Source organism: Motacilla alba, chromosome 5, assembly GCF_015832195.1.
Source record: "Motacilla alba alba isolate MOTALB_02 chromosome 5, Motacilla_alba_V1.0_pri, whole genome shotgun sequence".
In the NCBI taxonomy this organism is placed as follows: Eukaryota; Metazoa; Chordata; class Aves; order Passeriformes; family Motacillidae; genus Motacilla; species Motacilla alba.
The window spans coordinates 17,483,170-17,508,330 of NC_052020.1; the positions used below are offsets into that span (position 1 = coordinate 17,483,170).

General features: G+C 47.7%; 2 protein-coding genes across 6 annotated transcripts in view; both read right to left on the bottom strand.

Annotated features, from left to right (window-relative positions):
- CRACR2B (calcium release activated channel regulator 2B) overlaps positions 1-10,106 on the bottom strand; it is a 47,662-nt gene extending 37,556 nt beyond the window's left edge. For 2 of the 5 annotated variants that reach the window (XM_038138474.1, XM_038138477.1), the window contains exon 1: positions 2,235-3,155. The gene's annotated coding sequence lies outside the window, so the exon portion shown is untranslated. Of the gene's footprint in view, positions 1-2,234; positions 3,156-5,264; positions 5,388-5,821; positions 9,800-9,827 lie in introns of those variants that run through there. The other 3 variants (XM_038138472.1, XM_038138473.1, XM_038138476.1) reach the window with 3 other exon arrangements.
- An 868-nt stretch (positions 10,107-10,974) lies between these two features.
- Positions 10,975-25,161, bottom strand: part of PNPLA2 (patatin like phospholipase domain containing 2) — a 29,325-nt gene continuing 15,138 nt past the window's right edge. Inside the window, exons 2-9 of the mRNA XM_038138076.1 lie at positions 24,502-24,734; positions 24,250-24,315; positions 20,082-20,291; positions 19,128-19,188; positions 18,241-18,408; positions 17,667-17,799; positions 17,142-17,264; positions 10,975-16,292 (exon numbers count right to left, since the gene is read on the bottom strand). Of these exons, the coding sequence (XP_037994004.1) occupies positions 16,028-16,292; positions 17,142-17,264; positions 17,667-17,799; positions 18,241-18,408; positions 19,128-19,188; positions 20,082-20,291; positions 24,250-24,315; positions 24,502-24,734 (1,259 nt within the window). The 3' untranslated portion in view covers positions 10,975-16,027. The remainder of the gene's footprint in view (positions 16,293-17,141; positions 17,265-17,666; positions 17,800-18,240; positions 18,409-19,127; positions 19,189-20,081; positions 20,292-24,249; positions 24,316-24,501; positions 24,735-25,161) is intronic.

Sequence of the window (25,161 nt, forward strand, 5' to 3'; positions counted from 1 at the left end):
GTTCTGCCACTTCTTCATTAAATTTCCCAGCAGCCACCCACTGACTTGAGCACAAGTCCCTCCTGGCCAGTTGCAAGTTTTCCTCAGCCACTTCAGAGCCTCTTTGTACAAAGGCTAAAAATCCTGTGACAATGCCATCTCACCTGGAGTAGCACAGGTGTGAGCTCAGAGAAGTGCGCAAGAGCCTCTCCTTTGTTGATCAAGAGCCTTTGTCTTGAAATCAGCCTCACACAAACAAAAATTCGTAGCCTTATGTTGTCCTCAGATTGCTCCCTCAGCATGCCCAGATAAAATATCAAACCACAATATCAGACTCCCCAATCTTTTTCTCCTTTCCCCTTTCAAAGGAAAAACTTGTTTTTGGTAAAACATTCACATTGTTTACTGAATACATGTGATAAACAGTGATTCTTCTCCAGCTGAGCCAGCAAGTTCTCTGCAGAACCTGAAACCTCCTTACCCAGAGGGCTGGATACAACTGCTGGGTGGATGCAAGAAATTTAAGCATATTTTCCTCATCCCAAGAAGTTCTCCTCCACTATTTTGAGAACTGGATGCCACTATCTCACCCCATAATATTTTTTAGGCTACACGTTAGCGATGGGATCAACAGGAAAAGCTTTACCTCACTGTTCTGAACTTGCAAGATGCACTTTAAAAACAAAAAATGTTTGCAAATATTAACAAGTAGGGATGAGTATGGATTGGATTTCTAGGCACCACAGCTCCCTGTACAAGTATCTCTCTAGCTGATGCTGTATTGGTTTTGCCCAGGAGGGATGCATGGACAGTTTGACCTTTCTGCAAATGTTGTTAGAACAAACAGAGCTGAGACAGATGGGTGAAGCCAATTTCCAAGAAGACTGTTAACCCATTCTCTGCCTCCCAGAGTGGAAAACTGCCCTGTGCACAGGTGTCTGACACTTGGTTACCTCTCATCTCTTGATCTACTTGCCAAAAGTAAGGTAAAGGTAAAAATTCACTCCTTCCTGTGAGCTCAGGAGGTGTTGGCTATGCTGTGTAAAACACTTTCCTGAAATACCAGTGTAACCTATGCACTGGAAAAGGCTGAAGTCCATGCCCTGAGTAGAGACACTGCCTGGCTGTAAGACCATTGAGGGGAGCACAGGTAAAATCTTGAATCCAAATACCACCACTCCCCCCCCTCCCAAAAGAAGAAATGTACAAGAATTCCAGGATCTAGTACATGATACCAGAAATATCCTCTCCTTTTCTCATTCAGAGGGGACAATCACAACAAAGTACTGAAAGCGTCCAACTTCTACAAGACAGAAAACCAGAGAATGTTTTGAGCAGCCACAAGCCTTGAGCTTCTCCTCCACAAAGCAGGATATCACTGGCATGTGAAGGGCACCTGTTCCTGGCATACCAGGCACAGCTTAGTGCAAAGAGCAATCAAAGCCAGCAACAGCATTTGAAGCAAAGTTGGAAGCAGATGCTGTTTGAGAGGTGCTTTTGTTCAGCGTGTACAACTGTAAATTGTAAATTGAAAAGTGAAATCACTACAGGGTTGGGGTGATATTCTTGTCTTTGACAAAACCTGTCACTGAGTCAGAAGCCCGCAGCAGGAGCAATGACATGGGATTACAAAAGAGGGTGGAGAATAGGGGAATAGCTATGTTTATGAGAGATAGTGGGAAATTTCCTGCCAAATGCTTTTAAAGAAAAATTTCTAGTTGTCTTCAGAAAGCATGCAGCAGAAAAACCTTAGACCAGCTCAAGATATCCATTTCTTAAAAAAAATCATAATCTCACACATTCTAATATTCATCTATTACTCCAAATCAGCAGTTTCCCAAATCAGTAAGTCACTAGAATCAGTTAAGCATCTTGCAGAACTACCTCAGAACTGAGAGCAAGTTTCTTCCGCTCAACATTTGCAAAGACCTCGAGTGATCCAAACTGAAGCATTAAATAATTAAGCACCTCCAGCTGTTGAAAACCAATCAATAAATTTTCCTTCCCCTGTCACAGGAGTAACAACTAGTTTTTGCAGTGATATACAATGCCACTGCACTCAGTGAGCTCCACTCTGCTGCTTTAAAGCAAAAGCAGGAAGTCAGAACAGAAAATTCCTAGGGAGAAACTCTGCTGAGACAGAGCAACTCACAAACTCGTCCAGACTTCCTGCTAAAACAATTCTTTGCCCAAATAAGAGACGTTCTTCCCTCCCCTCCTTTCCATTTTGTCTCTCTGCAGGTGTCCCCAAGTACCTGGAGCAGCAGGACAGTGTTGCTCCCCTTCCCTGGAAGCAGCAGTGTATTCCACAGCAAAAAGCTGGCGGGGAAGGAACACGGCCACTGTAAATAGAGGATCAGAGCCGGTCCAAGCCAGGAGGTGTGGTCTGCACTGCTCCCTACGCATCTCAGCCCCTTTCCAACACAGCCTCATAGTCCTCGGTTCAGAGGGCAGCACAAGAAAAACTGCCCTTGAGCTTCCAAGATAAATTCTTTGTAATCCTGCCTTGTGCACTGCTGCGAGGGAGAAGGGCTTTCTGGGCTGCCTTAGGCAAGAGGGGAAGAAGGAGTAAGAAAGCAGATGATCCCTCATCTCACATTGAACTTTCCTGAGAAACTCTAGCTGTGTTTCTACTTAGCTTGCTGCCTTGCCCTCAACCAGTTTCCACCAGGCAAGGGCTGGAAACTAGCCCTGTGAATCCTGCCTCAAGTTTAACTCCAGTTTTACAAGGCTGGCATCCTGTTTCACAAAGAGAAGCACAGACAACTCAGGAAAAGAGAGAAGCAAAGCATAAAATGACAGGACGAGAAGCATGTTTCCAAGCATCATAAAACACACACCAGGGGTGGGGTGCACATCCCAAGACTGTCTCACTAAAGCAGCCAGAAATGCCACCTTCTGTCCTGCCACTGACAGAGCACCACCCTATCCCACAGCATCCCCAAAAGGGAGCAAAGCCATCCCTGCCTGCTGACAGCTGGAGATGCTGATGGGGATTTGTCACTCAGTGGCAGCTCCAGAGGCTCCAGGCTGCACAAAGATACTCTCAGCTGTGTCAGATCCTACCAGCTGACCCTCAGGTCTTTTCAGGAAAGGTGACAAAGGAAATACAAATAGGAAAGTGTTGAGATCCTGGCAGGCTGGCTCTTCATCACCTGGTAAGGTTTTGTGCCCTTTTCCCACCCCTATCCCAAATGCCTCTTTTCCCCAGGAAACAAGTTTTTCAATAAAAATCCTGAGCAGGCAAGCCTACCCTCTACAGAGAGGAAAACCCCCTCCTCCACCAAATTGCCACTGAGAAGACTCCAGCTGGTGTCTGAACAGCAGAGACCTCATCAATCTGCAAAGAGAGGAGCTCCAAACAGCCCCATTCTCCCAGCAACAAGCAAATGGGACCTGCCAAAAGCAAAGACAGGTCCTTCCCTATTATTTTAAGATGGTTATTTCAAAACCCAAACTAAAAAATGGACATGAAGCCTACTAAAAACAACCACAATTGTCTTTACTAGAGATTTAACAGGGCCAGAGAGTTCCCTGAGCCATCTGGGAGGTCTCTGTGCTAGCAGAGGGCATGAGGATCACCTTTCCATTCCTCACAGGCTCAGCTTTGCCTCAGTTGCAGCTGCAGGACCCCAAATCCCCCAGGGCTCTAACAGTGGCAGCTGTGCCAAAAAAACCCAATAAAACCAAACAAGCCCATACCAAGTAAGGTATCTGCCTCCAAGCATGAGAATTTACTCACCATTTTGTTCACCATTGCTGCAGAAGTCCTGCTTGACACTGACCCATGGTCTTGGCTGGGATGCTGCTAGAACAGCACAAAAAAGGGAGCAAACTGCTTTCCTACAACTTGCACCCTGTCTGATCTCTAATCTCCTCCTGGGGTTCTTTATAAAGGTTCTCTTAGTACTGACCACAACAAAAAAGCTTATAAAACACACAAAAAAACCCCTAAAACCCCACACTTTGGAGGCACATTAATGAATCCTTAGTGTTACGTGGATAAAGCTCAGGAAATACAAAAAGTTATGGTTCCCATAGTAATGCTAATTCAACCATACTGCACATCCTGTGTATTTAGTGGCACACATCGAAAAGAAAAAGGCTTCATCTACCAATGCTTAAAAGGTTTTCGATTTAGTAAAGACACTTGAATACCACCCCCCACACGCAACATTTATTGTTCAGAGCAGTGGATTTTCAGATCAAATTGGATTAAGCCAATCTAAGCATCACTCCAGCTCCCCATATCTAGGGCAATAGCAAGAGCTCTCAAGCATGATTACAGACTGAACATTATTTGCCCAGCCTGAATAGAGGAAAGGGATCCAGGCGTCAGAGTGGCTTGAGTCACCAAATCACAGTCGGCACAGATTCCGCGCTGGGATGCAGCAGGGACTCGGTAAGAGGACAGGGGAGACAGTAACCAGCCAAGCCCCCCACGCCCATAACTAGCAGGTGTTAATCCATTCCTGTAAACACTCATTCATTTGATGCCAACAGCTTGAAATATCCTGCCTGGTATCCCACCTCGCAAGTCTGGGAACAGGCAAACTACAGCCATGCTGACCTTTCTCCTGCACAAATCCATGTATTGCTCTGCTCTCCCAGCTCCTGAGGGCTCATCCCCATGCTTTGCATAAAGCCCACTCCACTCTTCCAGAGGGAAGAGCTACAAGTGGTCCATTTGCATTTAGCGGCTTTGACTGAGCAACCCGATTTGCATAGGAAGCGAAAGAGACTCTGCACCATAGGAAATCCATTAAATCAAAGGGGTTTGAGCACCTCTACCGGAGCAGAGGATTACCCCTCGGGCTACATGTCTGGGAGAAAGGAAAGGTAGATCAGGCATCTTGCAAACTCCTTAAAGAGGAAAAGAGGATAAGGAAAAAGGAAGGGAGCTCTCGAGCACAGGAGCAAAGTGTGCCACAGAAGAAACATGGACATATGTGGGGGTGCCCACATGTCCTTTCTCCCTCCAATAAATCTGAACTTTTTTCCTAGTTCCCATGATCTCAGACAGAAGAACACAGTTCAGGACAACAGATATCTCAGAACTTCGAAAACCAAAGGAGAAGAGAGAGAGAGACACTCCTGCTGAAGAGGTTCTCAGCCCTGCTAGACACCAGGTCACACACACAGCCCTGCTCGGAGGGCACCGAGCTGATGGAGCTGCCATGGAGCAACGTCCACACAGGACACAGCCACAGGGACACACAGCAGTGGGACCTTCTGCCCACAGGGTTACTGGGTGGCTGTTCCTTCACTCATACCCTTGCACTCACCTTCCCTGTTGGGCTCCAGCATCAGGTCTCCATGTTTTAAAGAGGCTTTGCCACCCTCCCCGCAGCTGAAGAGCCTGGCTGTTCCTCTGAGCTGCACAAATTCCAGCCAGCATCTAGCCACACCTGCCAAGGGTAACAAGGTTTTGGTCATGCTTTATCTTATCTAAGCAATGACGACGCTTGCTTGTCTTTCTTCTTGGGCAAAGCTCAGCAGCTCAGCACCTGCTGAGGAGGGGAGCTGGGCAGGGGCCAGGAGCTTCAGCCTGCAGCAATTCACCCCAGAGCAGATGGCTCTGCTAGCCTGTCTGTCCCACCCCACAAAAATTGGGCATTCAGTCCACAAACTAGGGCTAGGGGGAAAATAAGGCTCAGCAATACATACGGTTCTTACCCCACCTTCAGGTGCTAGCACAGGCACACAGCTCACCTTCCCTAGACACATGCAGCCCCACTATTCCTTGCCAGGAGACAAAGCAGTGCTTTACAGGGAGGCAGAAGTCTTGTCTGGAGATAAGACTTCAACATGTCATCATGCTGTCAACTTATAGGTCACCTACCGCTTCAATTCCCAGCTGGAGATGAGCTTGGTTTCCTCCTCTTCATTTTCCAGAGGGAAGAAGAGGGGAAAATGAGGCAAATAAAAGCATTACTCTTACTCATACATTTAAGCTGAACAAATTGGAGAGGAATTTAGCTACTGTAACAGTGAGGGCCACCAAGTTCCTGTAGGATGTGTTAGATCTGCCTCCCTGCACTTGAACCTCTGCCCAGCTCCCACCATGCTCAGCCAAGCTAGCCTGCAAGTTTGCTGTCTCCTTTTCCAGAGGCTTGACTCACCTAGCTATACCCATACATAGCTGAAGTTTTCCCAAAAGGTTTCCTTTCCATAGCCTAAATTACATATTTAGACATTCCACAATTTTATTTTTAACTCCACACAGCTACTCCTCCAAAGGCCTGCAGATATCCTGCCTGCTATTCATTGGAAGAGCTTGAAGTAGGAAGCAATAAACAGGTAAGTATGTTACCTTTATTGCACAGTTACAAAAATTGGGCTTTTTTTGAGCCTTCACTTCACTGCTTTACTTTCATCCAGCACATGTGCTAAAGGCTAATTCTTTCAAAAAGCTGTAGGAGAGCTCTTCAGAACTTTCCCCTTATTCATAGTCTCACCTCTTCAGGAACACAGATTGCCTCAGCCCAGGACACATCACCTGCTGTGAGCAGGGACACCTTTACATCTGCCAGGATCTTACCAACACCACAAGCTCAAGCCAGCCCCAAGCCCCCACAGCGCCGGACCACCACAGCAAATCTCAGGGGGTTCACAGCTCCCAGGCACATTTTCAGAGCTCTCCTGCCATCCCCAGAACAACACAAGGCTTTCCTGCAGGGCTGTCAGGTATGTGTAATCCTCAGACATCCTTCTGAACCAGGCAGTCCCTTCCAGGCAGATGGGGCAGTAACTGGTGCAGAACAGCGATACAAAGTCTTGTACCAGCAGAGACTGAAGGTACAGAAGCAGAGGCAAGAGCTCCTCCTTCAGATGACATCTCTGCTAAACTGCAATCACACACTTCACTGGATAGAAAGCAGGGATGTTACAAGCCTCCTTGCTCTCACTCTTTTTACTTGACAGATTTTCCTCCAGTTATGCCAAGCAGATAAGAACACTGTACCCTTCCAAAGCATTGCACCATATCTCATTTCCTCCAAAACAAACCTATGATTAAAGCCACAGTCTCTGAGAGCATAAGACAGTATTTGTTGCTGCTTTAGTGCTCCATCACACAAGGTTAAGAGAAAAACATTTGGTTAAAAAGTCCACAGGGCTTCCCAGCCATGTTACTCCAACCTGAACTAAGCACAGAAAAGCCCAGCACGGCTCCAGCCTTTTGAAAGTCCACAGAACCACAACCCAAAGCTCACAATATTTGTTATTCTGCTTGAGGCACCTAGGTCCTGCAGTCAGGTGAAATACTGAGATTCAAGCATTCCTGGCAGCTTATGCAGACACACAGAGATCGTCAAGACAATCAGAAATAAGCAGGAAAAAGCAAATTAAGGACTTGACTTAAAAGAAAAAAAAATTATGTCATTTTATGGTTTGGCTTTTTTAATGTGCGGCTGGTGGTATATAAAAGCTTAGGGTTGGCAAACCTTTTGATCATGTGGCCAGAGGGAAGCACCTGGTGCTCCTAGCCACAGCAGAAGCCCATGGAATACTTAGTAGAATACTTAGATACCCAGTGCTCCTTGCACAGCTGCAGGGGTCAGGTTTGCTTAGCAAAATGTGCGTTAGGGCCACACAGAGGGAATTCTTCTCGGCATCAGCCAAGAAATGAAAGGCTAGGGATGCAGGATGAGGAAGAGAGAACATTGCTAGGAAAATATTAGGAGGGTCAATAAGGACATCCACAGCACGTCCCTTTCAAGCTGCTGGGCTAGGGGTACCTAAGGATACACAGTGACAAAGGACAGAAGCTCTTGCTAAGTGTTGCAATTCTGCTGTTCTGGTTAGACAGCAAAGGAACCCTGAGAGATTCAGACATACAGAGTAAACCAAGTATTTCCAGCCCAGACTTCACATGGACAGCAAGCCAAGGCAGCTGGCAGGAAGGAGGGAGATGCTGCTCCACTCGGTGGAAGATGACACATTTGCTACAGCTGAAGTTTCTCATCACTGTCCTTAAATCCAAGATGAGCTCCTGCAAGCAGGGGAGGAGAGGAGGGAGGATTCAGTCCCCAGAGCAGCCTTATGAAATCAGAAAGATTTAGAGAGTGAGTAGCTGCATTATGGAAACCAAACCTAGTTTGCTGCATATAGGGTTCGATTTCCTTTAAGCTCTCTGACCATGAAGAGCATTGTGCATGGAGCTGAGCCCATGTGATTTCTGTTGCTGTCAATTGTCCCCGTTCCATTAGTTCATTTTCTGAGGCTGCCTGGCAAAGACATGAGGAACAGCAGTTCCCCAGCACTGTCTGTGTGCTGCTAAAGGCAGCCCCACGTGGAGCCCTCCTTTGTGGCACCATCTTCAGGTCAGTACACAGGAGGCTCTTGATTCATCAAATGCATCAAACTGGGGTGTGGGGGAGAAATTTTCCTATCTGATGGTGACAAAACGACCAAGCAGATTTTCCAGTTGGATAGTTGATACTCCACTGTAGCTTGCTACAAGAAGCCAAGAGAAGAGTGATGCTCCAGGGAATGAGAATATTTTTTGCCCAGCAACGTAGCTTCAAAGACATTTTATACCAGCTTATGAAGGAGTCTAAAATTTTATATCTCAGGCCTCACATCACTGTCTGTGGAGCAGGGTGTCCTGGCAAAGACAGGATTCTTCCACCTCAACTCACTGCAGCTTTTCAGAACCTCCTCTGGACCACCTCAACTGGACAGTGAAAGGACAGACCAAACTGATTATCTGTTAGATGAAGAAAAGCAATTTCCATAGCCCTCGGGAGATGTATGTGTATATTCATCTACATATAGCTGGTTAGATGATCCACAGAAATAAATGTAGCTCTAGAACATGAAAAATAAGCTACAACTACCCCTGAGCCTGCTGCATAAGGCAAAGCTAGAAATGAAGGTATTTTGAGCCCCCTCTGATGTAGAACACCATCAGAATAAGCAAGAACTCAGCAGGTCACAACTAAAAAAGCAAGCTGTGTTTGGACTATCTTGCCTCCTCAGGATATTCCTGAGCACAGCCATCTCCCTGTGTCTGAGGCTCTTTTCCCCTCAGCTGACCTCTTTTCCCCTCAGCTGTTTTCAGGAAGTCCTACAGGAAGGACTTAGGTTCAACACACAAATTCACCGAAGTGCATCCCATGAGTGCAAGATATTAAAGAGAAAGACACCCCAGTCTTAGGAGAGGGAAAGCTCTGATATTTTTTTCCTTCCAGAGAAGAAGCAGCACCAACACAGCTGCTGTAGGAACCTGCAGCATCTTTATATGGTGCAGTGTCATCTGCACCTGGACCATGGCAAGAAAGAATATTCCATGAGCAAAGGATGTTGGAAAAAGGAAAAGAGAAAATAGCAAGGTCTCCACTCAGGTTCAACAAGAAAGACCAGAGTTCCGTGACCGCATATCAAAGGAGCCTGCAGACTTCACGGCGACAGAAGAGAAGGCAGAAGCGGCAGCAGCTCCCATGCCGGACCCCCGCAGGGCAGCGCTCCCCATCCCGTGGCACGGCCGCAGCTCCGCCTCAGGAGCGCTGTGTGCGGGAGAAGGCAGCCTTGCACAGGAGCGTGCGTGCTCCGTCCCCGTCCCTCACCGGCGAGGGACCTCGGACAGCTGGGGACGGGGCAGGTGTGCGGCTGTGGCCAGGCGAGGATCTCGCAGCGCGCAGGGATCCCGGCCCTCCGCTGCCCTCTCCCCACAGCCTCAGGGGAGGCCGGCGGGGCGAGGGCGCCGGCGGGGCCCTCCGCGGGGGCAGCCGCTCCACAGAGCCTCGGCTGCGGGTCCCGGCCGGGCCGAGCCGGCAGCTGCCCCGGGCAGGGGACCGGTCCCGGAGCACCGCACCCCCGCCCCGGCCTGCCCGCACAGCGCTTACCTGGCCCGGCCCGGCCCGGCGGGAGCGAGCGGCACCTGCGGCCGCCCTGGCGGGAGCGGAGCCGCCGCTGGCGCCGGGGCGGCCCCGGCCGGAAATGAGCGGGGCCGGGGCGGGCGGCCGGGCCGAAGCCGGCGGGCGGCAGCGGGAGCCGGGCCCTCGGGAGAGGCGGCAGTGCCCCCGCGCCGAGAGCCAGCACCCCAGGGCCGGAGAGCCGGGAGAGCCGCGCACCCAGCCCCGCTCGCGGCCACTCCCCCGGCGGAGCCGCCGACACCGCCCGGGCGGCTTTATGGAAGAAGGATCCATTTCACTGATTCACAGCACCGGGCCGGCGGTTTTGTTACTTTGCAGTCATTAGAGGTTAAGAAAGCTGTTTGCTTCACCAGCTGCATCCTACAATGCTAATTACAGCACTTGTCCCCGTGACGTAACAAAGTCTCTTCCTAAAGTTTCCGGCTGTCAAAAGCCTGGAGAAAGAGGAGCCCGAGCCCTGTAGCGTCCCCCAGACCCGCGTAGCGCCCAGCCCCAGCCTGGGTGAGGCTCCTGTCCCTGCTCCGGGCGATGCCAGCTGCGCAGCCCGGCCGTGCCCAGATCCCTGGGCTGGCACCAAGGAAAGCCCCGGCCTCCCCACAACCCGAGGGCCGGTGGCTTCCATGCGCTCCAGCTGGAGAGTAAGCCGGGCAGACTCGGTATCTGTCGCAATAGGCTGACATACAACAGCCAGTACCATCTATTTCACCAGCGAGGAAACAGACTCTCTACAAAGACAGGTCAGTTTCCTCAAGAGGGGGTCCTGTAGCGGAGAAGTCTCAGATTTGTGAATAACGTTTTACTAACACTTTCACAGGTGCCAAACACCTGCTATTCCCACAAGAGGGTGCTTAATTCCTTCTGGAGACCCGGGTCTGCCATAGAGCTCCAATCAACAGAGGCGAATAGCACTTAGGGCATGTAGGCTTGAGTAAATCAGAACTGGACCAAAATGCACCTCTGGATCACTGCCCCCAGTATTGTGTACTGATAAATATTGACCCCGAGAGGAACATGAATGGGCTTGGGCCTAGCAAAACAAACCCACATCATACAGCACATCCAAAAATATTTAATAAACCTTTAAACAGCAAGAGAAGCAGCCTACCAGAGCCAGGTAAATATATTGAGAAAGTTTTTATTAGAAGATATATTTCTGCCAAAATAAATAGTTACATTTTCTTCAGCAAAACATTAGAAAATAGAAACAGGAAGAAAAAAAAAGCATCAACAATTTAATACTGAACTTTTAAAGTGACTGTGAACACTACTTAGTGACATTGCCACGTAAATACATAACTTATTATGCTATTGCTGGTCTAGTTGCTGCTCTGACACCAGTAATTTCCACAGGACCTCCACATGTGTTGTGTGCTTAAGGGTCTTCTCAAAAATCAGTGACAGCAGTGGAGTCCCAGGACACATGAAGCTCAAAGAGCTACTTTAGGTGCTGTTTTCAAGAACAAGAGAAAACCCCAGAAGTGAGAGGTATTTATTTCAAAGTTACATTTCTAAGTCCTCTGTTTGGAACTAGAGTTTTGTCCTCCCTGTGCAGGAGGGCTGATGTGGATCCACAGAGTGAGGTGGATCAGTTAGGGGCTGTCCTAGGGGAGCTGCCTGCAGGTTGGAAAAGGAGCAATGTCCCACCAGCAGGTAAGGGGAGGGAGGGAGAGGAGAGGGGAGCGAGTCCTGCTGCACTCAGAAAGGCAGACACCAGAGGGACAGGAGGCCAGAGCCCACTGCAAAGGCACAGCGTGTGTTTGGCACAAACAAGCTGGCTGACATGGCAGCCAGGTGAGGTGGTCCATTCTCTCACCAATTTAAGTAGAAGACAGAAACAAAGTTTGAGAAAACTGTTGGCAAGGCCCTCTGACTTTGGTGGCCCTGCCACCTACCACATCTGGCATAGATTTAGCAGAAATTTACTATTGTTTTATTCCCCTAAGAAATAAACACACAGAGTTTCAGGTATTTCTCCCACAACTGCTTTGGCAAAAGTGAGAGCTCTTTTCTCCAAGGAAGTAGTGAATTACTAGATAATTTTTATAAATTAATAAAGCCACTGGGGAATATAAAAGTACTAGGGACACCCCAGTGCTGGCAGACAGCAGATTCTCTTTTATTCTCTGAGTGTTGCAGGTACACAGCCTTCCAAAAAGCCATGAGAAAACAATTCCTAGGTCCTATACATAGTGGTCAGTATTTTCTCCTATCCCTTGAAAATCAGCTTGCAACAGTATTAGCAGTAGGGCAGGCAGCAAACCAAACCAATTACACTACACACTAATCGTGGGTTACAGAGCACGCCATAGGCACAGACTGTTGTACACAAAACAACTCTACAGAGTTGTGCAGGTTAGGGGCTGGTTAGATGCACAACAAGGTCACCATTAGCCTTGTTAAAAGCAGCAATTAATAACACAGGAAGGAGGAAAAAATGGTGGATTCCTGAATGCACAGACCCTTTATGTGAAACAGTGGAAAGGGCAAGGGTTGGGGCTCCTGCAGGAATCCAGTGACTGCTATAAGGACCACTGGACTACAAGATGAATTTTTGTCCAAGAACCTGACCTCTCACTCACCATACACTGGAGAGCCCTGCTGGGTTGCCCAGCCACACAATTTGGAGCAGAAAGGACTGACTGCCACAGATGACCTTGCTCCTACAGAGTTGGCAAGTGAGGGTTAATCAGCAATGGCTGCGCAGAAGATAACTTTGTACACCATGAGGTACACACAGAACAAGGGGCTGAACAGTTCCAGTGAGCACTCTTGCAATGAACCCCTCCATACCCAGTCCAGAGCCTATCACAAGGTTTCCAGAGATTTCAAAAAGAGTGGGGTCTCATCTAGGCAAGGCAGCACTGCATAACAAAAATCTATTCACAAGCTGACACAGCCCTTTTTCTACATCAGTGGGAAAGGTGATCTTCCCTAATTCCTTCATCCTTTGCAATCTGTGATGGATGAGCAGCAAGAATTTCAAGCAAATGGGTCAAACTTCTCAAAAGGAAAAGGAGGCTAGTTTCAGGTATTTTTAACAGATCCGCAGTTCCTTTATCCGAGCTCAAATCTATAAAGCCAACAATAGCCATTGTAGCACTTGGGGAATAAAAACAGGCAAAAAAAGGGTTAATACACAGTGGTACTTTCCCAGTGTCCTTCACACCCTGCAAATTAGCATAGGAAAACCAGGAATTTCCTTGTGAAGAGTTATTTTTAAAGCCAGGCTTTGATTTGTGGTTATAGTTTGAAGTGTACAAAAGTTTCTTGTGGAGAAGATAATATAATAAATTAAACTAGAGATGAGGTGAAACACAGAACAAAACTCAGGCCTTTTACCAGGCACAGCTGTTGGTCTCTTCAAGTGCATGAACCAAAATCCCCAAGCCTTCTGGATCAGAGCACTGGAAGACAGTGGCATCAGCCCAGTCAGCACCAGACCAGTCAGCTCTGATGCAAAAGGCAAGGGATAAGGCTGCCAAGCTGCAACTTCTTAGCACACTCTGTTGCCAAGAGTATTTTGTTTCATAGTTTAGTGGTTTACATAATCACTCAGTGGTTTTACCAGTCCAGGAAGAAGGGATAAAAAAATACTTGCATCACTTTCTCCACCCATATATTAACTCAAAAAAACCCAAAAAAAAAAATGCAAGCAGAGTCAAAAGGGCAGCAGCTTCTAAACACAAGATTTTCCTTATGCAGTTTTGCCCCTCTTAAATGTTTTGCTTCTGGACAAAATGCCTTAGTTTATAATCTTTCTGTTAATCTTAATATGTTAATAATCTTTATGTTTTTGCCAATTGCTCTGTGTGCACTAGGGACAAAAGAGATACATATTTAGCAATCTAATTAGCTGTGCGTGTGCCATTCCTCCCAAGAAGGTAGTCCAAAACAGTGGAAGAAAAGAAATCTCATACCAAACCACTAAATGAACACCTTTTCTCAGTTCCAATTTTCATCAAATTCATCTTGCTCCCTTTAAGTGACAGTAGCTGTTGTTGGTTCGCTTCCACTAGCATCTAGCATCTTTTTCTGAGAGCTTTAAACAATCACAAGATTGACTTGTTTGGTAATTGAATGTTCTATCCTGATTTCAGAATCCTCCCATTTTTTTCCTCTTCCTGGAATGACTTCCCTGTTCCCTAACTGACTTAATTATGCAAAGCCTAAGACTAAATCTGACTGCGTTAAGTGCAGGCCTGCTTTGTAAACTGCACAGGCCCTTGTGTTACATAGTTTCATCCAGCAAGGGCAGTGAGGTGACAATCTAAGTCACAAGTTCATTCCTGGACTGCCTCCTGGGCAGAGGCCCACTCCATTGCCTCCCAGTCTGGCACAGCCACTGCAGCAAAGTCCTGATGTTTATCTGTCTCCACACAAACACCAAACCCATGCTCAGTGCACAACTGTGCTCCCAGGAAACAGCACCCACCCCGTCACCCACACTGCTCATTAAGATTTACTACTTTCTCCAGTGATTAGCACAACTTCTGGGTTTATTTTCCCTTTCTAAATCTAAGGTGCAAAACAGAGTCTATTAAAAATTACTATTCCGTGTATAGGCTACATAATCAGCTTCTGATGCCCTGTCCTGCTCCTCAGCAAAGACAGCATATGTTTGCTTTGGCCATTGCACACTGTTAGTGCTAGGAGAGGTAGAAGACGCCTCATGTAGCAAGACAAGCAGCAGAAAAAGATACCAGGAGCTGGGTTTGTCAGAGTGTGAAGACCTAAGCTTAAGTCCACGCAATCCCCACAGGAAGCCACGTCTCACCCTGTGAAGAACAGGGAGCTCATACTTGTCACACAAGCCACGATCAGACCACCGTGGAGAAGGCAGTGCCTCATGGCAGAGTCCTGCTCTACTACAGCTCTGGTCTTTTAAGGGGCAAGACAAAGAGGAGCCAGTTCCAAGGGGCTGCAAGTGCATCAACAGTCTTCACTTCTCATGCTCCTGCTATTGCTAGCTGCAGAGCAGGACCTGTGGGCCACAACACGAGACAGGCAAGCTGAGATGCTGGTGTAGCTACAAGCCTAAATCCTTCTCGCTCCAAAGCCTCAACAACCAAACTTTCTGAGCAAAAGAGAGATAAAAACCTCAGTTTGGCAGGAGATCCATTCTGTATCACCCACTTGGAATTTGCCTCAGTTGTACTGCCCCTTAAGGAGCAAAGCCCAACTGACACCTGCCAGGGGCAGCGACTTCCCCAGCACTTGCTGTGACACTCCACCACAAGCCTCTCAAAAATAACATGCTCTGCACAATTCTCATCTTCCTACAATCACTTCATATTGCTTCAGCTGCTAAACTGATCCTGAGATAGCCAGGCTGAGCTTTTTTCAGGGCAACCCCACACCAATTCTATTCAAAGAGTCAGGAATAGGGCCTCAAATGCAACATGTTTCCCTGGAAAAAAAAATCTGTCAAAATTACTTCTTTAAATAAGCTCAATCACTTTACACTCAGAGGTCAAGTCACAGTAGTTCCCTGAGGACCCCAATCAAAAAGGGAGAGACAAGGACAACATGCATCAGGAAAAATACATAACTTTTCTACACTTCTGCAGTTCCAGTGTAGTCTGCTGCAGGACCAGCTCCGGCTTCTGGTGTGGATGCAAGGGAGAAAGGAAAGGACATGGTTTCAGCAAAGAAGAAAGTCTGGAGAAGATTTGAAAGCCATGAGAAAAATTGGTTTGGCAAGAGGCTACTTTCATCTTTCAGTAGCACAAAGAACTAAGGGTTGTCAGATGATTTAAGGAGAGGAATCAAGACACATGCTCTGAAAAACCAAGGGAGGTAAAAGCTGTATGAACTTGAGAGCGTCATCTACATCCTTGATATTTGGCGGTAAAAAGCCAGTGGCAATTCAAAGTGCACTATTTGGGAGAGCCCAGCTGGGTCAGCATCAGCCTGGCCACAAGCAATGGCCAGGCCTCACCACAAGTCTAGAGCAAGGAATCAGCCTGTGCGTGGCTGTGAACACAAAGGTCCCTTGCTTGGCCCAGTGGGCAACAAACGTCTACAGTCAATTCCACCAGTCTCCATCCCAGGGAAATTCCCTCTGCAACACATTCAGGAGCATGGGGCAGCCTGCTGCTGAGGGATGAGACTGGTCCCACCCTGTGTCCATTCCCCTTCCCACCCACTCTCATCCTCTCACGGCAGCAGGCTCAGAAGAGTGGCAGGCACTCTTTTGCACAGTCTAGAGGTGGAAGCTTTAACTGAAACCCTTCCCGAGGGAAGAGGGAGGCTTGCATGTCCACGTTGATGCAGAGCAAGCCCAGCATGAGCTGGCGCTGGTACTCCTCCCACTTCATCATGACGTCGGAAACCGAGCGGTGGCTCCTCATCCACATGGGCAGCGCTTCACCACAAGGTGCCGGGGGAGTAATCGGCAGCTTCTGGGGCCCTCCGAGCTCGAGGTGGTAGTAAAGCCTGAAAGGCAAATACATGCAAAGACTCAGTACAGGGGAAGACTTGAGCAGGTCACCAGGCTAGAGCTCCACTACCACAGTCCTGTTTTGTACTACACTGACTACATGATTGTAGCGAGAAGTGTCCGTGTGCCCATTTTCCCCCTTCACATCTCTCAGTGAAGGGGGACCATGAACTCAGACCATGAACTCTTCTGGGTAAGAATCACACCTTTGTACTCTGATCAAATCACAGCTGGGACCCCCTGACTACTACTGAGAGAGTTTCTCATCCACACAACAGTCCTGCCACAGCCTCAAGCCAGGGGCTGCTGCAGGAGTTCAGTCCAGAAGCACATGCACGCACACAGGCCCAAAGCACTCGGTCTCATTTGGAAACTCTCTTGTGTTCCTTGGCCACCATATTTCCTCCCCACAAAAACCAGGCTGAGATATTGAGGTAGAACAGTCATTTGAACACAAGTACTTCTTGGAAAGGACTTCTAGGGGATCCTGGGCCAGCAAATGCCACAAAGACAAGCACCTTTGTCTTCTAGAAGGAGCACGAAATAAACTGGCATACTGTTTTAATCAGACTTACTTTAGACAATGTCCCCCATAACAGGAGACAATTAGACTTTGTCCCCTATAATGGGACAAAGGAAGGGGATCATGTGCTGAGTCTATACAACAGTTAAAGAAGCCAGGAAACCCTGGACCAGATTTGCATTTCAGCCTAAGTTCTAAATCCTTCTGGTCAATTTGTGCCTTATTTGCTCTGCTCCAGTGGAATAGAGTCTCTAGAATTCAAAGGTGTAAGGGGAAATGAAGGGCTCCTCCAGAACAGTGCTGTGAAGAAAAGCAGCCATACCTGGCTGAAAGATGGCTGCCCAGTTTCTTCTTGGCTTTCTTCACAAGATAGTTGCAGATTTCTGTCATCTGCTCCCTCATCCATCTTATATCCTCAGGGATATCTGGGAGCCATTCCAGCAACCTGTAAAGAGACAGGAGACAACCATTAGCTGGGCCACGCAAGGGAATATGATTAAAAGAACACCAATTCCAAAGTCTCTCTTAAGGCTCAAAAATGTATCACCATTTTCTGGGGCAACTTCTAGCACACAGCAATCTTCCTTCAAGCTAGAAGTAGTGCTGTAACTAAATGACATAGGAAGACAGGAAAAGTCTGGGGTTCTTGGTTTTTCTGGTTTTGTAGGGGTTTGCTTGGTTGGTTTTTTTAGTCATGTCTGGTAAACGTCAAGAGCTTCTTCCCCAGGAATACCAGCAGTGCAGAATTAGGGAGAATCCCGCTCTCTGGCCATTCAAACACTACAGCTGCATCAAATACTTGTCTGCACTGGGAAGAGCACCACTGAGGGACCAGCCCAAGGCTTACCTGACAGTGAAGGAAACTGCAGACTCCAGAGGCAGCATGTAGGGGACCATCATGGCCGTGGCCACACGCACAGGCAGCATGTTGCTCAAGCCAGACAAGAAACTTCTTCTTTCAGCACAAGCCTCCAGGAGAGCTGAAGGCAGAAGAAAACATGGTTGAATATCCCCAGTGGGACACTCTTTTCTTGTCATACCTCAGAAGTTACTCAGCCTGAGGCAGCTACTCCCGCTTCTAAGGAAGTCTTGCTCAGGTTAGTAATTCCCTGAGCAGAGCTAAAACCAGCAACTTTCACCTTTATCAGACTCTAAAGGAGTGAGCAGCAAGACCCTCTCCTTTCCTTACCATGCAGAACACTGTCAAATGAACCAACTTCTCCCAGTCCAGCCTCTACAGTATGAGCCACGACTTTACCTGAGACCCCCCCCCCAATCCATCTAAACCTCAGCAGGTGTTATTTCAATCCCTGGGCATGACCAACGCCAGCCAAACACAATAACCACACATCCCAGTAATCTTCTGAGGCAGACCAGGCAGCACAGGAAGATTACCTGTGATCTCTCCCTTTGAATCATACCTTGGTTCAGTCTGGGAGGCAAGTGTTCGAAGATATGCTCTTCAACAACAGCAAGGGCAGTGTTGTCCTCTAGTTGGTCCTCAGCTTCTGTTTCTTCCTCTTTCTTCTCTCCTGGAGGTGCTTCTATAGCAAGGAGAGGACGGGCAGGACTTGGACGATGAAGGAGACCTGAGAAGAGAAGTTATACTCTAATGATAACCCAAACTAGCTGCCCTGCCTGGCCTTTAGAGCATCAGTCCTTGCTTCACCCTAACTCCCCTCAGGCTGAGGTCATGCCCAGCCTATTTAGCTTACATCTCTTGTAACGCTTACCACAAGGAGATGCAAATCTTGCCCGTTTAAGTTCATTCTCTCCTTCCCCATCAGAACTAACATTTCCTCTTTAAGTTCCACAGGGTACTGTTTTGCAGAATTTTGTTGCTATAACCTGCCAGTCACCCATGCTGCAGACAAGATTTCCCTCCTGCAGTGCAATCCCAGTTATCCCGGTCCGCATCACTGTCCACGGACACGAGGTGGCAGCAAGCGCACAGCCAGTGCTGCCGCAGCTGGAGGCAGGAGAGCAGCGCCCAAGTGTCCGGCACCGGGGCTCTGAGGGCAGCACCGCACAGACCCAGCTGCACACGGAGAGCAGCAGGGTGTCTGCAGGAGGCCCAAATGGCACTGCTGCCCAGCAACTGTGTTGGTAACTGCAAAGGTCACCACTCCACCTCTCCTTTCTGAAGTGCTAGACTGATTAATGAGAATTCCATACCCTGTATCTGAGGCACAGTTCAGTTCTTCCCTTCCTCCTTTCATAGGCACTATCAACTACTCTCAAAGCCAAGGCACCAAGTGTGGCACAGAACAGGCAAGTCAGTGCACCCTACAAATAGCCAGTGCCTTACCATTCTTCTTCAGGAAGTGCAGTGCATCTCGATAGCCCTGCTTGCACATATCCCGCAGCACCTGTGGGCAGAGGAAGGAAAGTTTCATGTGGAAACTGGCTGAGCAAACACCTACCACAATGCTGGCTTCAGAGGAATTCTCCTGACTCCTGAGCTATCCTACAACTTTCCAGCCTTGCTCAGGCTTTGAGCAGGAATGGGAGGTACAGCATCAATACACTGGCTATGGAAATCAGGGGACAATTTAGATTGGAAGGGACACCTAGAATCCTACTGAAGTGTGGGCACAGAGCTGCAGCTACCTCATTGCCCCATCTACAGCTGATGCTGGCTGTGGGCAGCCTTCAGGCAGTCACTCTGACAAGCAGCCCAGAATACTTCCCTGCAGATGCCAGGAAGGGCCATTGTGTTTGCACATAAAGCCAGCTAAGACTAGAGAAGAGAGAGGAAAAAACTTGCCCAAGTAATAATTCAGTACACGAATGCATGCTTACTATGTCCAAATGCCAGGGGTATTTGGCACTTGCATCTTCTCAGAAGTACACAAAGCTTGCGATGCCACTTGCTACACTGATATAGTAGAAATGCTTCATAGTGGCAGCTCCATCCTTACCTTAGCACACTGAAGTGCACATTGGTTCTGATGGCCAATACATCTTTGTTTACAGTGAGCCTGATTTCCAGGCAAAGTCTACTCTAGAGAGAGCAACATGGGAATACTTTCCAAGCAACTGCTACCACCTGAATTCCAGATATTCAAGTAGAAAAAGAAGACAAACCCTTGTGCAGGTGCTCAAGGTTTAACAAGTCACTGGGTTGATAATGTGAAGATTATGTTGATGATGTGAAAGCACGAGATACAAAACTAACAGTGTCTGGAATCTTCTCCCGCCAAAGTGCACACAGTGCCTAAGATCTGTGGTCCCCAAGTTCTGGTGTGGCCAGGAAACTCACCTGTGGCTCTGGAGGAAACAGGGCCTTTGAGAGGCGGTAGAGGTTGCGAAGGTTGAACTGGATGCTTGTATTGGTGACTCTCAGCTCGTGCATATTTGTGGAACTGTCCCGTGGGCAGATATCGCTCTCTCCCGAGAAAGGAGACACTGTGATTGTGTTCTTCAGCTCATATTGGGGCAAATTGTCAGAAATCCCTCCATCAACATATCTCTGAAATCAAGACAAATGCAGGAATCTTCATTCTCACAACTCATCAAGCAGCTATTTTACTCTGTGTCCCTTTTCCTATTTGTGCCAACAACTTGGGAAGACAATGGAATACATCCCCCAGCACTGGAGGAGTAAAAACCAGTGCTAGCACAGCTGTGTTGTTTATAACAACTCTTTTTGCTGTGTGCTTTTTCCTGGTTGAGTGTGCTGCTCACAAGTGTTCAATAAGAAAGGCACATTCACTTGTGTGACTGCTGACTTACAACTCCTATGTGGTCTGACTGCTGTCCAATTAAATAATAATACACACCAACAACCACCTGCAGTGCAAATTAGCACTGATCTAAGCTGTCACACTGTGACATTGTGCTGTTTTTCACTTGTGTTCAAAATGAATAAGCTCAGACACAAGTCCCCACTGGCAGAAGGTTTGTTACCTGTGAGTAAAACCAGCTGATTTGTTGCTAGCGGGCTTATCGAGCAGCAATCCCAACACATGCATACACATTGGGAATCCACTTGCTGTGATGTGATAACAGAGCACAAGGGACTTGGGTTTTGCTCTTAACAGGCACCCTCTTATCAGAGAATGTTCTGTACTTCTGTACCATAAACACATTTGTGTTACCCTTGCAGGAAGGGCAACCCCAGTAGTATGTTCTCAAAACATTCCCTGGATACTGTAATTGCATAAGGAGCTGAGCAAGATGATCCCTATCACAGGTTTTAGCAGAGTAAGCAACATGCAAAAGATAACAGGAAAAGGATGTTTATCAAGCCAAAAGAGAAGGAAGCTGGGCGTCTTTGCAGAGCAACAGCTCCAGCTCTTGTGAACCTCAGTTACAGAAGAGTTCTGCTGGTTTCACATCAGGGTTGATCCTGCAATTTGCTGCCTGGATCTGTTTCCTTCCTACCCAAACACAAATCATTATACAGGGGCTATGCAGCCCCACTAGTAGCAGCTGTAAAGATCTTTCAGCTCTCTGCTGGGTGAGAAGCTGAGCCAGTAGAGGCTGAACCCAGGCAGAGCACACAAATGCTGCCTGAAGGAGGAGGTGCTCCATTCTGCATCCTGCTTCCTCTTGTTTCACAGGCAGACTGACCACCAACATTGCTCTTTTGCTGCACAATGCCTAGGAAAACATTGGATGCGTTGCCTGGAGGGTGCCTTGCACTTTGTTCTCTCTTGCTCTGGATGGCAGACAAGACAGAGACCTCAAGCAGCTTCTCTGGGCCTGGGGAACAGTTCAAAGGCTCATGGGTTGAAAGCAATTAAATTCAGCTACAGCAAGCCAGTTGCCATTGATTCAACAGGGTCAGGGTGGACTGCACACTCTCTCTTGGGAGGCAAACTAAACCTCAGGGCTACCTTTGCATAGAACCCACAGCTTCATGGGAGACGGCCGGTGATTACAGCTGTAGGCTACAGCACCCAAACTCAGAGCACAGGACATTTTATCCTCATGGCAGCCCTTGCTCACCAAACACTGTGTCAAGACAGGTACTTGGAGTCTCCTACTCCACCTGAATTTGGACAGTGAAAAGTGGAAGGACAGGATAGATTAAACTCAAGGGTAAGTACACCATCTCAGAAACACTAACACAGCTTGCTCACAAGATGTTTTCTGACAACAGAGATGCCAACAATCAGCAGAGCTCTCTCTCCCCCTTCTAAAGTGGGCATCAGCGTTCCCTAAGCCTAAAGCAACCACAGCAACCTGCCATTGTCATCCTCTTCCCAAAGTTGATCCACTGAGAGCCAGACTAGGCACAGCTAGAGCTGGGGACATCTGCCTGACACCCTTTGCAAGGATGAGATTCCAACATGCTGAGTGGGACTAGAACAGAGCAAAGCAGGCAGCATGCACTTTTGTTTCAAGAAAACGGAGGTAAGCTTTAGTGCTGGACAGCACTAGTTTTGCAGTAAGGATGCAGAAGACACGTTTCCCTGAGGGTGGCAGCATGACTGCACAGATGCCATTAGAAAAAAGGCTCAACTACAACAGAGCTGACAGGCAAACCCTTCTGACTCCATAGAAATCCAGGAGTACACCTGCACACCCCACTCTCTGGTCCACTGCTTCCAAGCAATGCTGATTAACATTCCTCAGTAAAGCTCAGCTGCCACTTCTTTTGATTTGCTTGTGCCTCCAGTAGCCCAAGTGTAACCACTCTCCAGCCTCCTGCAAAGCCCAGAACAGCCCAAAGCCATGGGCTGGAGCCACCAGCTTCCTGCAGGCACAAGCAGCAGCAGCTTCAGCAGATGGTTAATAGACTGGGTGCCCACTCCCATTCCCTTAGCATGTCATCCCGTGCACAGGGCCCCTCACTCACATGATTTGACAATCAGTTTTGTGACCCTTGCCAGGGATTCATGTCACCCACATGCGGCAGACAATTCACAACTATTGTGTGTGCTGGCAGGTCAGTTACTGACTTTTTGATTTCTCAATATTTAAGTTGTTGGGGTTTTTTTAACACCCCTGCCCATTCTCCATCATCCACTCCATAAGACTACCAGACCTTAGAGAAGTGAACACTGGAAAAAATTTAGGAGGAAGGAAAAATATGGATTTTGCACCTTGCACACAGTAACATTGCCTTGAAAAAACATTGCCTTGTGCCAGGTCTGTCAGTTTATTCTGCGGCAAATGCGGTCACCACAGGCATGCTAGAAACCATGCATTTCTGTTTCAAAACCATTTCCCAAGCTCGTACCCAACCCAATTTAACCTCTCGCCTCATCCGCAATCCCCCTTCAGAGCCATGCTTTTCTGGGGAAGAGGTAGAATTAAATTTCCTCATCTCGTATTTCCTCCCCACCTTTTCCCATGAGAAGTTATCCCGCAGTGTGCCAGGGCAGCTGCACATTCCAGAAACCCTGATGTTGTGCACAGTTTTGAAATGGCGAGATTTTTTCCTGATGCAGACCAATCTTAATTAGCCCCCAAAGAGGTGTAAGGCAAGAGCTACTGCTATGGTCCCACTAGCTGAAGGGAAAAAGCCCTGGCTGCAGCTGCTGAGCAAATACCAAACCATTACTGATTCTGTCACTTCTCTGGAGGGCTGGATAACACTGGACATCTCCTCCAGGTCATTTCCCTGGCCAACATGCTTGCACAAGACAAAACCAGCCAAGTTGTGCATTATCAGGAGCAAAACTGACCTCACTTTTAGGACACGGGTAGCAATCAGAGCAGATTTGATGCTGTCCTCTGACAGACAGAGGAACTTTGGTCAGATCACTTACGGTAAATCAGGGCACATATTTTATAGCAGTTCTTCCTCTCACTTTTGACTGTGTAGTTCGCAAAACCCCTGCCCTTTAATGAGTTCATTAACCTGTGTAGCACAAGGAGGCCAAGCTCAACCAGGAGACCCTTAAAGCATGACTGCAATATCCAGAAATGCTGCAGCTCTGCACAGATTTCACATATTTTCATTTCTAACATGCAAACACAGAGGGATAAATTGCTCTTGGACACAATTCAAAGAAAGCTCTGGTGTGCAGCAGAGCATTATTGTCAGAGAAAGGACAGGAAGAACTCCATGGAAGAGGGCCAGTATGCACACCACTAGTTAAAGCCCTGCAGAAAGTGTCAGGCACATAGGAGAGGGACTACACTCATGACTTTTATCCTGGGCCGAACTTCTTTCCACATGCAGACAGCTGGAGCCTCAGTGATGGACACTGTTGTACCATGCAGCTATGAGAACACTGTGCCAAGCCAGCCCTTCCCCAGACTGTATACATTACTATATGTTAAATTCACTGGTCTTCAAGACATTTATGGTTGACTGTGGGCAGCAGTGGAAAGAAGGCCTATCCACTGCTGGAAGTTGTTTATTTGGGAATTTCTTGTGTCTCTTCAGATAAATGCTGCCAGCAGGCATGCATAGTCAGAACCTACTCATTAGTATGTAATTTAATGAAGGACCATCTTAGAATCTTACTTACCACTCCACGCAAGGTTGGAGGTATCAGCCCACAGTAGACAGGGATAAAGGTGCTGCAGATACAGGCCTGAGGGAGAAAGAGATACAGAATTTAAGAATCAGATCAAAGCCTACTGAAACTACTACTGTTCTCAGAACACCATGCTGGCACGTGCTGACACTTATACTCCAGTACTAAGGACATTTGGAGACCAAGGCAAAACAAAACTGCGTGCAGCTCCTGCCCAGCCCTCTGCAGTAAGAGTCTATTCACCTGGATCAGTTCCTCCTTGGAATTGAAGTCTGACAGTATCACATTTTCTCCATCAGAGACCCGTGTCAGGGAAATACCCAAACGTCCTGCTGCAACCTCATGCCCATTGTCTGGCACCATCTTGGACAGGGACATCCGAATGGTTTTCACCAAGTTGAAAGAGGGGTGGAGTGGGCCCAAGAACCTCTTCCGGGCTTCTTTTGACACCCGAATAATGCTGGCACCGGCCTCACCTGCAACGAGACAAAGGCACCATGAAATGCTACCAAAACCAGTCTTCTCCTTTACAAAACTAGCCACAGGAAAGCCTCATTCCCAGCTTTCCCCAGAGGTTTCTCCCCACTGGTTAATACACAACTCAAACCAAGAGGTTATTTACAGGGGATGTTATAGAAGTCATGGAAGTTTGCTGTCTTTGCCCTCACGCACCCCCATCACAAAGAACTACCCTCCTACTACTTATGTTTTATGAGGTCAAGGAAGATCACGTGCATCTGATTAAGACCTCACACTGTTTTTTAGATCCTGTTGCACTGGCCAATGCAGGGCTGGTGAAAACAGGCTGAGAAAGAAAACAAGGCTAATACTTCAACAGTTTTGAGCTTATGGATAAATCCACTTCAAAACATATTCTGCTGAAACTTTTCTAGTAAGCATCTT